The sequence below is a fragment of the Schistocerca serialis genome, chromosome 8, assembly GCF_023864345.2.
Source record: "Schistocerca serialis cubense isolate TAMUIC-IGC-003099 chromosome 8, iqSchSeri2.2, whole genome shotgun sequence".
NCBI classification, from domain to species: Eukaryota; Metazoa; Arthropoda; class Insecta; order Orthoptera; family Acrididae; genus Schistocerca; species Schistocerca serialis.
Window position 1 is genome coordinate 205,678,143 of NC_064645.1, and position 15,772 is coordinate 205,693,914.

The window sequence follows — 15,772 nt, forward strand, 5'->3', positions numbered from 1 at the left end:
TTAGGGAAGGAAATCGGCTGTGCCCTTTTCAAAGGAACCATCCTGTTCAACCTGTTTATCGAAGAAGTAATAATGGAATTAAAATAAAAGTTAGAGAAATAAATTAAAATTCAGAGTGAAAGGCTATCAATGATAAGATTCTTTAGTGACGTTGCTACCCTCAGTGAATTTAAAGATGAATTACAAGATGTGTTGAATGGAATCAACAGCCTACTGAGTACAGACTATGGATTAAGATTATAAAAAAAATGTAATGAAGAGAAGCAGAAATGAAATCTTCGATAAACTTAACATCAAAATCGAATACCGGGAAGTAGACGATGTTAAGGGATTCTGCTACCTTGGAAGCAAAATATTACATGAGGATCGAAGTAAGGAGAACATAAAAAGTAGGCTGTCACAGGCAAAGAGAGCGTTCCTGGTTAGAGGAAGTCTCCTAATATCAAACATATATCTTCATACGAGAAAGAAATTTCTGATAATGAACATTTATAGCACAGCATGCTTGGTAGTGAATCAGGTACTGTGCAAAACCGTAGAAGAAGAGAACCAAAGAATATAGATGTGGTGCTACTGAGGAATTTTCAAAATTTGTGAACTGATAAGAAATGAGGAAGTTCTCTGCAGAACTGGCGATGAAAGGAACATATGGAGAACTCATCCTAGACAGAAACTGGAGTACATCCTGCAGACAACTCAGGACGTAGGATGCAAGTGCTGCTCTCAGATGAAGAGATTGCCACAAGAGATGAATTTGTGGATGGCCACATCAAACCAGTCAGGAGACAGATGACTCAAAAAAAAAAAAATTTATATTCAACTGTGTCAAGTCTTTCACAAAATTAAGAATTTACAGTTTCAAATAAATATACAATCCCAGGCTCGGCTCCCGGTTCGGCCCACAGTTTTAATCTCACAAGATGTTTCAAATCAGCGGACATGCCGCTGCAGGATAAAGATTCATTTTGCTAACGTATACATTGTCGTTGATAAGCATTTTTCATGTTATTGCAGAAGATAACACTGCTCAAAAGTAGAGAGACACGTATTGAGGAAATATTTGCTAGTAATGAACCTATTTACGAAAGCCGAGAACAGTCAGTGCAAAATTTCAATCTGTTCACATTCGGTCCAGAGAAGGAAGAAATCCTGGACTCTGCAGTCTGGAGCAAAATCGACGCCCTAACTCATCCAAAAGCAGTTTAATGAAGTTAGGGTCAAGACTCAAGGCAGGCCAGTCTATTTCAGGAACGTAACTGTCCAAAATCATAGTCTCACAGATACTGTTTTATGGCAGGGTGCGTTGTTATGCTGATACAAACAGCCATCGTCTCAGAACCGTTCCTCTACTGCATTCTGTAAACTGTCTATATATCCTTCCGCATTTAGCATTTTCTCATCACTCTAAATCAATCATTTTTAGTCATTCTCTGCCCAATGGAATCACTCCTTACGCCATCTTAAGCGTCGCTTAGCACTGACTATAAAATGTGTAGGCTATAATGAGATGCTCGACCATTTTTACCCATCCTTTTTAATTCCTTATGCACCGTTACTGAGTTAGATGGACTGCCTGGCAGCGCTTTGAACTCACAACTGATTTTCCTTCTGATTTCATGAGCACTAATGTTTATTTGACGGACATTCACAGCGTAAAAGCTTCATGTTCATTGAAAAACACCCTTGGAGCTGTATGATTACTTTATTTGAAAAGCACCATCGATTTAGTAACGTTAGTTACATCATCAGGCGAAGTCACAATATCATATGGGCGTACAATTGATATTAAACTTTCCCCACGATTCCTAGAATTTCATTCCCTACGACATGATTTTTTAAATTGAGTGGAAGACTAGGAATTGGGGAGAAAAGTTTAATATCAATTGTACGCCAATATCATGTCGTCACTGACTTCACCTGATGATGTAACTAACGTTACGAAATCGGTCATGCTTTAAAAAAAAATAACCGTACAGATGCAGTGATGTTTCTTTGTCATTATAGTTTCATGTAGTTTTTATAACCACCTCGACGGCCCCTACACGTCAGTACATTAGGGCAGCGTGATTTTGGTTTATCTGTCGTTATTACTTCACGTTTCCACTTCACAACACCAAAATCGACAGCCGATTTTGGCAGTTTTAGAAATGCTGAAATGTTCCTGACGGGTTTGCTAATCATATGACATCCAATTCGAAACACACTACCGGAAACAAAAATAAACTCGCAAATAAAACAGTATATCTAGCAAACACTGTTAGCAAGTTTGGATCATGTTTACAGCTGATGCTCTGCGCGTCCTTATTTCGTCAATCACTGAATTCGCTAGGTAACATTTATATTGTTGTATTTTTTCTTGTACACTCTTCCGAGTCTTTTAAAAGCTTAGCATGTATTTATTACCGTGAATACAGTTGGAAATGCGATAAACAACGTAAAAAAGTTAAATCAAGCTTAGATGAAGTATAATACAGAGATAGAGAGACAGAGATTCGAGAATGAAGACCAAGCCACTCCCTTGATCTCTTACGTTGTGAGCAACGTAATATGAAACTCATTCGCGGTTGTTATGACTCCCTTAGGCCTATCGAATCTTCTAGAAGAAGCCACGCACCCGAACCTACGTGGAGCTTACTGAAAAATCAGGGTGTAGCCTTAAGAGTAGATATACATTATTTGGAAAACATCGCTTGATACCAACAGTTATAAAAACATTTGTGTTTTGGAAACAAACGTCCGACACTACACTGTTTTAATTTAATTTATCTTTTGTGCTCGGTTCTAGCTTCTGTGTTGTCGCCTCATTTTCAGGTAATCATTTCCGGCATCAGCCAAGCCATCAGACTGGGATCCAGCATCAGTACTGGATGGTGAGAGAGGCTGCCGGTCCCAATTTAATGAACATGATGACAGGAATGAGTGCTTTTTTCTAAGCAGGTCAAATGTTTCGTGAAATGATTTGTTTGAAAGTAAGAAATAAAATAAACTATACAAACATTCAACACACTTTTAAACGATAAGCGAAATCACGAACAGCCAATGAGAATGCGCGTTCTACGTAATCCACCAGACAAATGTCCTCTAGAGCTTTTCAAAATTCTAAGATTCTTAGTTCAACTTTGAGCTTTAAATTCTCAAACGGGGCCTTGCTTACTGTACATGACTTTGAGCATCTTTCAAAGATAAGTCAAATGTCTCTTTAATCTCTTTCAGCCGCGCGGGATTAGCCGAGCGGTCTAAGGCGCTACAGTCATGGACTGTGCGACTGGTCCCGGCGGAGGTTCGAGTCCTCCCTCGGGCATGGGTGTGTGTGTTTGTCCTTAGGATAATTTAGGTTAAGTAGTGTGTAAGCTTAGGGACAGATGACCTTAGCAGTTAAGTCCCATAAGATTTCACACATATTTGAACAATCTGTTTCATTTCTTACTTTTAGACAAATCACTTCACTGAACATTTTACTTTCTTCTAATTTTTTATTTCAATTTTTTTTACTGACGGATAAATATCACACCAATGTGCTATGAAAATCCGTACAAAAATTCATTGTGTATTTTCGAGGGAGCCTTGTTTTCGATTTGCTTAGACATTTTGACCAGAAATAGGACTATGAATACGAAACTAGTACCTAGAACAAATTACCAATAAATTAAATAAATCAGATATTTTATCAGCTATGGATCTGCCAGTAAAATTCTCCTTGAAAAGCAAGGAACATGTCATGAAAAAGTTTTAAAAACGTTGACTGGTATTCTTTAAATACCCGTGGAAAATATTCGAAATGCTTGCTGATCAGTTAAATTCTGTAACAAATTATTGAAAAATATATTTGAATCTGTTTTTTGAAAGCTCTCTACGTTTAACCTTGAGCTGCGCTTGTCATGTGGTATCAACAGACACAAAGCTATCACAGGGCAGAATGGCCCATATCTCAAGAAATGTAGAGGGCGATTCCGTGATGATGTTACAGACTGTCAGGGATGATGGAGGAGGGTAAATGTGTCAATCACAGCTAAGGGACTCTGATCGGGAAACGACCGAGTCGAAAATTTTAAGCGGAAATGATTCTGCTACCTGTGGCAGTGGAATACATGTACTGGTACTGTTGTTGCTAATATTGCAGGATAGGCAGCTTTCAAAGGTGGTAGTATGAACCAAGGCAAGGAAAAATGTAGAGTGAACGTTGGCTCTAAAATACATACATTTAGAGCTGTGGGCACCTGTTCAGTAGAAGAGATGCGTTTCACAGTAGCGAAGATGAAACAGTGCACGTAGCTCTTAAGGTACCTACCCTGCAATATTAGCAGCAACAGTACTGGTACATGTATTCCACTGTCAAGAATTACCAGAACGATTTTAGTTATGACTTTCGACGAAATCCTTTCCGGACCTCAAAATGATACATTTACCCATCTCCATCATTCCCGAAAGTCTGGGCATTGGATCTGTTCTTTAGTTCTGTCCAGTGCCACACCTTAGAAGAATGTGGACCAAGTTTTTAAATACCCCACATATGTTCATTGTCTCTTTTTTTTAATGTCCAATTATCACTAATTAACAAATTAAAACTTTTTCCTGCATCTGGTTAGTAAAAGGGAAGTTTTACCTAACTTTGTGGTGCTGAATTCACTGGTGAAATCAGCTTTCCTCTATCACGTTACATTCCCTAGATTCATAGAAGAGTCTAAAATAATACTTGGCAAAATTACAAAATTAAAGCAACCAGGAAATACACACTCATAACTTTAGATCTCACTACTATTTAATAATCATTAGTGGACGTGAGACAAAGGCCTCGCCGCAGGTGTAACACCGGTTCCCGTTAGATCACCGAAGTTAAGCGCTGTCGGGCTTGGCTAGCACTTGGATGGGTAGCCGTCCGGCTCTGCTGAGTGTTGTTGGCTAGTGGGCTGCACTCAGCCCTTGTGAGGTCAATTGAGGAGCGACTGAGTAGTTGCACCGGTCACGAAAACTGACAACGGCCGAGAGAGCTGTGTGCTGACCACATGCCCCTCCGTATCAGCATTCTGTGACGCCTAAGGGCTGAGGATGACACGGCGGCTGGTCGGTACCATTTGGCCTTCAAGGCCAGTTCGGATGGTGTTTGTTTGGTGGACATGACGCCAATAGAAGATCTAAATCAGTTCATAAATGATCTTCTTTTGTTTACCGTTTCGTCTATTTTCCTAGCAAGAACCCAGAAGAAGTTGCACATCATAAAAGGGGTCTAGTAAAGTTGATTATGGCATTTCATAGTACGGACGTCTTTGCGCGAAAACTTTCATCCCGATCATCGCTAATGGCTCCCAAATTTTCCGGTAAGAAATCAAAGTGGCAATGTAAAACGTTTTAAGCGACATTCTACACCCCATATTCTTGTAGCCGTGTAGTAGATAATTCACATTGAAAACATGGTTATCATCTTTTCTGTTGCTCGAAAAGTCCTGAAATTGCTTTGAAGGAAGAGTAAGCAGCTAATTCGATATTTGTGAGTTTGGTATCAAAAGTTTGATCTTTGATAGATTTTTTTGTTTGTTGTTCAACAAATACACTTCCTTTCAGCTCTGCTTTTCAATTTGGGAAACTTTTCTTCCAGAGGATTGAGGGCCCGATCTCCTTCATCCATAGCTTTTACGAAGCTCTTCATAAGGCCCAAAGTAAGTGAAGAGGAACCAAAGTAAGTTAAGAGGGACCAAAATGATTTTATCGTGCTCAGCCAACGGGGCGTTTGTCACATTCTCCATTCCAGATACATATAATTATGCCCCGTATAGTCCATTCCTTGACAGTGTAGTGGTTCTTGGTGATACTGCTATCCCATAGGCACGAAAAACAGGAGTATTTCGTGAACCCACCCTGTAAACCTTGCAAGTTACAGTTAAAAAGAGGCAACCCTTTAGCTTGGAGCACAGACAAATGCAATGAAGATACATTGAGATACTTTATTTTAAGTCTAGTTTTACCTGAATGCCCCGTAATATTAGTGAGGCAGGAGTAGTAGTTCGAAAAGTGATTTTCAGCGGCACAAAACGCCACTGGAATAGCGAATAGCGTGGCTGTGTGTTTTCCTTTCAATCATTCGTTTAAAGTGGTTGGACAAGTTATACAGCCCATATGAATGTGCAAAATTTTTATCTTGATCACCAACAGAACAATCAACATACAGTTTACATGCCTTCTTAGCTAAATCAGTGATCAATTTTCTTTGAGATCGTGGGCTGAATTTCCCACACACATACCAGTAGTTGTCGGTGTGGTTTAGACAACTACGTTTGCGAGTAACCATTTTCATTAACTGTAAGTTTAAACACACCGGAAGCACTGACTGAGGTATCAAAATTTGCAATATAATGCAGGACCGAGATAAGTTTGATGAAATTTGCGCCATGCTTGTTTAAACATGCACAATGTCTCTTTCGCATTATGTGTTGTGTTGGCAGAAGAGCCAACACCGTGTTCCGAATGGAGGCCGAAATGCACGCGTTTTAGCTCACGTAGGCTGGCGTGAGGAGGGAAGGACTATACTGACGTGAGGTCTGGAACATGAAAAGGAATTACAATTCAGAAAGCGGACGTAATTAGTTTCATATTTAACTTTAATCCATTAATGAGGAACGTCGCTCTTGACGGTACATGATTCACAATATTATCTGTTCAGAAGACATATAGTAACTGAATATGCCGCCTTGCTAGGTCGTGGCAAATGACGTAGCTGAAGGCTATGCTAAACTGTCGTCTCGGCAAATGAGAGCGTATGTAGACAGTGAACCATCGCTCGCAAAGTCGGCTGTACAACTGGGGCGAGTGCTAGGGAGTCTCTCTAGACCAGACCTGCCGTGTGGCGGCGCTCAGTCTGCAATCACTGATAGTGGCGACACGCGGGTCCGACGTATACTAACGGACCGTGGCCGATTTAAAGGCTACCACCTAGCATGTATGGTGTCTGGCGTTGACACCACATTATGGATTCTCTTGCCATCAGGTGAGTAAAGTTTAGAATGTTTGTCACACCTGCCATCTGGTGATATATTCTAGCATTCCTGCAAAAAAAAAAAAAAAAAAAAAAAAGGATACAGACAAGCAAACAAAATACTAAACAGCGACATATGCAGAACAATCAATAAACAATAAAAACCCTGGAAACCTCAAAACTTTTACGTAACAGAATATTTGGAAGGAAGACTCGGATTCCACACACCAAAATAAATGCTAATTGATATATCCCACTCCGGATGCAAAATGGGCTGTTGAGTAGTATCATCAGAGTTTTTGACTTATATGTGATTATCTGGGCCCAGACTATATCAGATAATCGGGTTTATAATGGATTTTTTAATATTTGTATACCACTGTAGCTGCGTTGCGTAGTTTAGATGTATGTGATGTTCCTGAACCGATCATAGTAATTTTATGTAACCAAGTATTTGGCGTCCACTTTACGGCTGCATTTTAAAACGCTCTGTTGCAGGTTCTGCCGATGTTCCCGCTGACTCTGTGGGTGCTGGAGCCGGTTCTTCTGGTGAAGTTCTCCACTCGAGAAGCGAACGTTACTGCAGAGTCCCTGAGGAACACCCCACTACCCATATGGGTGCCCATCGACATCCACCGGTCCCCCAACTACGAAATCACCTACGCGCTGCAGGCTACAAGTTTAATTCTCGCCATCGGGTTCAACGGTTTCTTTGATATTATTTACGTAGTCTTTATGGTCCACATCACAGCCGAATTAGACGTTCTGAACCAAAACATCTCGCGTATGAAGACTGGAGGGGAGGAAAACGCAGCGGATAGCAGGGGACAGTATAACACTAGAGTCAAGCTCGAATCTGATTTCAAATCAGCTATGGTACCTGTACAGTTTCGTCAACATTTATCTTCATTTCCTGGAGACTTGGGAGAAGAAGACAGGATGTACTTTATTTTGGTGGAGAACATTAAACACCATCAACTGATCTTGGTGTAAGTTTTAACAAAGTATATTCATTCGAACACCACTTTCCTGGAAATTAGTTAAGGAACTAATTCGAGGATGCCTAGTTTTAGATTACAGAATAGATTAGACACATTGTTTTGATCATAGATCTATAGTGAGGAGATAGTCATGGATGTGGAGCCAGTAAGAAAAGGAAAGTACAAAATATATAATTTATATAATATTTTAAAGTTAATTCCATACAGTTTAACGCAAGTGCTACTCAGGCACGAGAAATGATAAAAATTGGAATTACTTCTTGATAACAAATCAGACACAGCTCCAGTCTCAAACCTGTATAGACCTATATCAATATACACTGAAGTGCCAAAAAAAAAAAAAAAAAAAAACCGGTACACCTGCCTAATATCGTGCAAGGTCTCTGCGAAAAAGCAGAAGTGCCGCAACACGACGTGGCGTGGACTCGACTAGCATCTGAAGTAGTGCTCGAGGGAACTGACACCATGAATCCTGCAGGGCTGTCCATAAATCCTTAAGAGTACGAGGGAGTGGAGATCTCTTCTGAACAGCACGTTGCAAGGCATCTAAGATATGCTCAATAATCTTGATGTCTGGGGAGTTTGGTGATCAGAGAAAGGTTTTAAATTCAGAAGAGTGTTCCTGGAGCCACTCTGTAGCAATTATGGACGAGTGGGGTGTCGTATTGTCCAGCTGGAATAGCCCAAGTCCGTCGGAATGCACAATGGACATGAATTGATGCAGGTGATCAGACGGGATGTTCACGTATGTGTCACATGTCAGAGTCATATTTAGACCTATCTGGGGTCCCATATCACTCCAACTGCACACGCTCCACACCAGTACAGAGCATTCTCCAGCTTGAGCAGTCCCCTGCTGACATCCAGGGTCCATGGATTAATGAGGTTGTCTCCACATCCGTACACGTCAATCCGCTCAATACAATTTGAAACGAGACTTGTCCCACCAGGCAACATTTTTCCAGTCATCAATAGTCAAGTGTCGGTATTAATGGGCCCAGGCAAGGCATAAAGGCTTTTTGTCGTGCAGTCATCAAGGGTACACGAATGGTCCTTTGGCTCCGAAAATCGATATCGATGATGTTTCGTTGAATGGTTCGCACTCTGACACTTGTTGGTGGCCCACCATTGAAATATGCAGCAGTTTGCGCAAGGGTTGCACTTCCGTCACGTTGAACGATTATCTTCAGTCGTAGTTGGTTCTATCCCTGCAGCATCTTTTTCCGGCCGCAGCGATGTTGGAGATTTGATGTTTGATTGGATTCCTGATATTGTAGCGTACCTACAACAAATACAGCTTATGTTCGTCTGCGAAAGTGGACTCGATAAGTAACCTGAGGGAATCTAATCTGCATCACACTGTTTGCGTGTTGTATGAGTGTCAGTTTCGCTGTCATTTAAGGCATTCACAGATCGTTATATGAAAAACTTAAAACTAACATTTGGATAAGCTATCTGACTGCGAATTTGAATATGAAAAACTACAGGAACAAATGAACCTGTAACAGTGAATACCTAAACTATCTGACTGCTTATTTGAATAAGAATTTATGAGTGACACATATTCTGGCTTGTGCAATGGAACTTACTGGATTAGAGATCATGACAAGTTGTGGTGTGTCAGTGTCTCTGTTTTGGCCCTAAGTTTTGGACTCACCTCTTTAGATGACTGTCTTTTTCCAAAAGGTTTACAGCAATTAACAGCGGTGGCTAAAGCTTATTGTTACTAAGAATGAGTTTAATAGAAACGAGTTTGCTTGGGTCCTGTTAACTACTAAATAACTTATAAGAAGGGATTTCATTAATGAAGTATATTTAAAAACTTCAGAAATCATCATGACCAATAATACTGTAGTTTGACAAGTATTAATATTGGCGAAATGCCTGACAATGACCTTGTAAGTATCAATAACGACTGAGTGCCAGATTAACAAATTATTTCAATTTTAAAGTTACATTAACATTTAATAACCACAGCATATTTATGAATTAGATGTGGAGAATAACTATTATTATTTGGAAGATAAGGAGGCTTCTTTAACTGATAAGCAAAGACATGGGATTATTGCAAACTCGGACTAACAATCGCGAGCCTAACCCTGCAATTGCGCTTTACTCTATGCTTGCGAATTGTACCTTGAATTCCATCTTCAAGCGTAGCTAAGCCATCTAAATCTCTCCTGGCCGTGTAAATATAATCAGACATTGAGTGTGGTAAGATATGCCATCACCGACGTGAGGGCAGCGCGACACGTCTTCTGTCTCCGAGCTCACGACCAACACTACAGAAATTTTACTCTCGCAACATTGCTTAAAACCGCGCTCCCGTGTTTCGCCCTCAGATTGTTACTATCGATATCCGAGTGCTTATTTATTTCCATACAGAATTGCAGAATCTTACACAAAGGAAAGAATAGCTTTAAGTTGGCTATATTGTTTTCGATAGTCAATATAATATTTAATCAATGCAATAGAGAGTTCTGACATACTCCTTACAATATTCACGGTGCACTCGTGAAATGGTCGTACGGGAAAATCCCCACTTCACCACTACCTCGGAGGCGATGTGTCCCATCACTCGTGCGCCGACTATAGCACTTACTTAAATCTTGATAAGCTGCCATTGTAGCAGCAGTAACCGACGTAACAACTGTGCCAGACACTTGTTGTCTTTTATAGGCGGTGCCGACCGCAGCACCGTATTCTGCTTGTTTGTATATCTCTGTATTTGAAGACGCATATCTTATAGCAATTTTTTGGCGTTTAAGTGTACAAGTGTGGTTTGTCTGTGTGTGCCGCCAAAGCTCCGCAGTCCACCCAGACAGCACTATGGGGTTGTATGGTGTGGTAGCCATACATCCCCTATGGATGGAGAACGTTCCCATTTGGAATTGCAAGAGTTGGGCAAAGAGGCATCGCACGAATAGATTTTTTTTATTGGAAGTCGGCGAAGAAGCTGGAAATCGAGCACCGAAGTGTCTGAGACTAGCTAGAGTGTTCCTTCTGGAATCTCCAGGAATGTCTGAGAATGTTGTAGAATGTTCCAGTATCTTCCATAATGATCGAGACTGTTTTAGATGTTCCAGAATGTTGTAGAATCTCACAGAATGTTGTAGTATCTTCCAGAAGGTTCGAGAATGCTCTAGAATATAGCCCAGTCGAATTAATCTGATCGTCACCAATGTTCGACGTCAATGTGCAGTGACCACTCAAAGATGTCAGGCGGCGCACTTGCATTGGATGGCATGTATATAGCATGTCTGGGGGGGCATTCGGGAAACAGTGCAGTCATTGTCGTAAAGTGGAAATGGAGCGGTTTATCTGATGAACAAAACGGCATGGATATCGACTTTCGGGTCAAGGGTGGAAGTATTTCCGATACAGCTAGGTTTGGAAATTGTTTGCCTCTTCACATGCCTGTGTGGTTGAAGCATACCGTTTATGGCAAAATGGCTCTATCCAAAACTGGCGCCAAGACAATTGTTATGCACCATGACTGATAGATGGCAGGGACGAATGCTGGCTGCGGAGATGTGTATGAACAAATAGATATGCAGCTGTTGTATAACTGATCACCCAGATGAACCAAAGGACTACCAACAGTGACTCCACAACTAACTTTCAGCGAACGTTACTGCGTATGGGTCTCCATAGCAGGTGCCTAGTTCACGCAGTCATGCTGACTGCTCTTCATCGGCTATAAATATCACCAATGCCGCAACTGGACATTCATTAAGTGGCGACAGGTGACCTATTCATTAGAATCACTTTTTATACACCGTCATACAGATGGCTGTTGACGTGTACAGCGTGAAACGCCTGAAAGCAAATACACTGCAAGAGTCGTCGGAAGTGCCCAGGTGAGTCCCTGGGTGATCTCGTCTATTCTGGAAAGCACAATGGATCAACACAAGTATATGTATGTCCTAGGGGACGGTGTCTAGAGAACCATGTCCACACAATACACGCAGTCTGTTCTTCCTCGGCATGATGGTGTTTTCCAATAGGAGAGTACAACATGTCACATAGCTCGCAGTGTACATATGTGGGTGGAAGAGCACCAGGATGGAATTACCGTGCTCCATTGGCCACCAAATTCCAAGAACTAAACCCAGTCTAGAATTTATTGGACTACCTCAAGCAGGCATTACCGAGAAACCTAGCGCAGCTGGCCAGGGTACTGGAATCGGTATTGCTGCACAACCCTGTTGATGCCTTCCAGAACCTCAGTGACTCATTTTCTGCGCGCCTCACGGCGGTCCGCACTGCAATATATCGTTTCTTATATATACGAGGGTTGGGGCTTTAATAGTGGCAACTATTTATTTACAGCTCTTACAAAATAGATACGTGTTTCAAAGTTTTACTGACCTTCAAAGTAGTCACCGGCATTGAGTATAACCCGTTGCCAGCGATGTGGAAGTCGTAGGACACCCTTAGTAGTGCCAGTTGTGTTGACAGTTCGAGCGACGCGGTCTTTTGCCGGACGAATTTGTAGCAGTTCTAAAGCGAATGCCGTGAAGTGTTTCCTTCAGTTTAGAAATCGAATTGAACTTACGAGGGCTTAAGTCACTCGAGTGCATTAGGTGGTATAGCACTTGGCAGCCCTAACAGTCAAACAAATCAGCAACAGCACACACTGTACTTGCTTGAGCATTGTCCTGAAAAATGATGGCCGGCTCCTGCAGAAAGTGTCATCACTTGTGTCTCTAAGCTGGTCATGCGTTGTGTTCCAAAAATCAACAGCACAGAGGCAGAAGCGATGACACTTTCTGCAGGACCTGACCATTATTTTGCAGGACAATGCTCAAGCCCGTACAGTCCGAGCCGTTACTGATTTGTTTGACTGTTGGGGCTGCTAAGTGCTATTCCACCTACTGCACTCCACTGACTTAAGCCCTCGTAAGTTCAGCTCGATTTATAAACTGAAGGAAACACTTCACGGCAATCGCTTCAGAACTGCTACAAATTCGTCGGGCAATAGACCGCGCCGCTCGAACTGTCAACACAACTGGCACTGCTAAGAGTATCCTACGACTTCTACATCGGTGGCAACGGGTTATACGCAATGCTGGTGACTACTTTGAAGGTCAGTAAACTTTGAAGCACGTATCTATTTTGTACGAGCTGCAAATAAATTGTTGCCACTATTAAAGTTCCAACCCTCGTATATACATACGAACACATACACTGCACAACTGAGTAGCCAGCATGGCTGATTGCCATCTGGAGGACCCAGGTTCGATAACCTGTACGGCCTGTAATTTTTCCTTGGTGGGTTGGTGGGAAGACTGGAATGGGATGCCCTTAGTCTCGTGAAATCAACTGAGTAGCCAGCTGGCCGAGCAGTAGTGGCACCAGGACAGGAAAACTGAAAACGGCTGGGAGAGAAGTATGCTGGCGCCAAACCTGTCCATTCTAAGAATTGTAATAATCTTATTCCGCATTACATTGTCACATATTTTATCTACGTCCATTGAGCCAAGTAAGTATCTTGATATTTCTTTAAACTGTCTTTCATTATCAACTACAATGTTAGAACAGCTTCTCCGGTACCTTTTGTATTCCTGAAAATACGTTAACCTTCATCCAGTACATCTTCAGTTTCCCTTCCGTACTTCTGTATGTTGTTCTGATCAGCAGTTCACAATAATTTTCTCATTCTTGCCTTCCTTTTTTATAATGGAATCGTAATGATATTTAAGAAAAATCTGAAGGCAAATCACCCGTTTCTTAGATTTCTGACAGCAAATCTAACTGATGGAGAAACTCCGAAGCCATATCATTGACTACTACTGACTTGTTTGAGCTCGGGTTATTCAGTCATCTGTTAGGCTCTGACCGCGTTACTTTCTTACCTATTTCTTCCACTCCAACTTCTGTACCTGTTCTAACACATTTCACATCAGTTCCTCTCAATAGTGCTGGCGTTAGATCTACTTCTTCCATCTTTCTGCCCTCTCTTATTCGAGATACGTTTAATCTACCTGTACGATGCGTCGATTTTTTCATATAATTGTTCAAATGGTTCAAATGGCCCTGAGCACTATGGGACTTAACATATGAGGTCATCAGTCCCCTAGAACTTAGAACTACTTAAACCCAACCAACATAAGGACATCACACACATCCACGCCCGAGGCAGGATTCGAAGCTGCGACCGTAGTGGTCGCGCGGTTCCAGACTGAAGCGCCTAGAACCGATGGGCCACACCGGCCGGCCCTATAATTGTATCTGTCTGAATATCCTGACATGTTCCTCGCACCCATTCTGACTTAGCTTGTTTGTACTTATCGTTAATTTAATCTATATTGCTGCCTTCCTACCTCATTCACAAGATTCTTGTATTTTCTTCTTTCATCCATAAGCTCGAGTGTTTCCTGCGTCATCTGGCAATTCTTTACCTCTACATCGTTTATTATCTGCCTAATCATTTACTTTTGTGTTATATTACACTTCTCTTTTACTGGGTTACCCTCGATGCTCTTCTTGTAGGTCATTGATCAACAACTTCAAAAAATTTCCAATTCGTCTCAATTAGTTCCACATTTTCAGCAATTCATTTTATCACATACTTATTTTTTTCTTTATGCTCTTGAATTTTAGCCTGCTGTTCGTCACTATTTGATTATGGTCGGTGTCTACGCCCGCACTCAGGTAACCTTCACAATCCAGATTTTAATTTCTAAATCTTCGCCTAATGATGATGTAGCGTACTCGTAATCTCCCTGCTTCTCCCGGTCTTTTCTCTTAGAATGCATTTTGTATGCAGCTTATTCTCCACCTCACAATCCTCCGCATTCTATACTGTCGCTCGCCCTTCAATGGAGCGACTATTCAGAAATAATCTTCGTACAACCATAGTTGAAATGGAGGACAGTGGGACGTCAGCTGGTATAAATTTATATTAAAAATGAAGAAATTTCTCCAGCTGTATTTAAGGTGTCGATTTTATTTTGGCAACTAGTTTCAACGTTGAAACTTCCCGGCAGATTAAAACTGTGTGCCCGACCGAGACTCGAACTCGGGACCTTTGCCTTTCGCGGGCAAGTGCTCTACCAACTGAGCTACCGAAGAACGACTCACGCCCGGTACTCACAGATTTACTTCTGCCAGTACCTCGTCTCCTACCAAACTTTACAGAAGCTCTCCTGCTAACCTGGCAGCCCCCAGGCTGTGGCTAAACCATGTCTCCGCACTATCCTTTCTTTCAGGAGTGCTAGTCCTGCCAGGTTAGCAGGAGAGCTTCTGTAAAGTTTGGAAGGTAGGAGACGAGGTACTGGCAGAAGTAAAGCTGTGAGTACCGGGCGTGAGTCGTGCTTCGGTAGCTCAGTTGGTAAAGCACTTGCCCGCGAAAGGCAAAGGTCCCGAGTTCGAGTCTCGGTCGGGCACACAGTTTTAATCTGCCAGGAAGTTTCATATCAGCGCACTCCGCTGCAGAGTGAAAATCTCATTCCAGTTTCAACGTTGTAACAACGTCATCTTCAGGCCCATGCACTTGTTGACGTCAACTGCGTGCTGCTGATACTAGAAGTCCAAACTTCTAGTATAAGCCGCACGCAGTTGGCGTCACCAAGGCCATGGGCCTGAAGATGACGTTGTTACAACGTTGAAAATACGGCTGGAGGAATTTCTTCGTTTTTAATATGAATATATTTATAAATAGCCTGCGAGCAACATAGCCATTCGGATTTCGCATGCGGCAGGACTTAGTAGCTCTTAATGCCAGCCATATTTCTGTGCTTTACCGATGCTGGAGTCGTTCGCCGCCAATAGGAAGACACAGAATTATTTTAAATTTCTC

At 41.8% G+C, this 15,772-nt stretch overlaps 1 protein-coding gene across 1 annotated transcript in view; it reads left to right on the forward strand.

Moving 5' to 3' along the window:
- LOC126416917 (odorant receptor Or1-like) overlaps positions 1-7,960 on the forward strand; it is a 36,797-nt gene extending 28,837 nt beyond the window's left edge. The window contains exon 3 of the mRNA XM_050084800.1: positions 7,466-7,960. Within this exon, the coding sequence (XP_049940757.1) occupies positions 7,466-7,960 (495 nt within the window). The remainder of the gene's footprint in view (positions 1-7,465) is intronic.
- Positions 7,961-15,772: the final 7,812 nt, after the last annotated feature.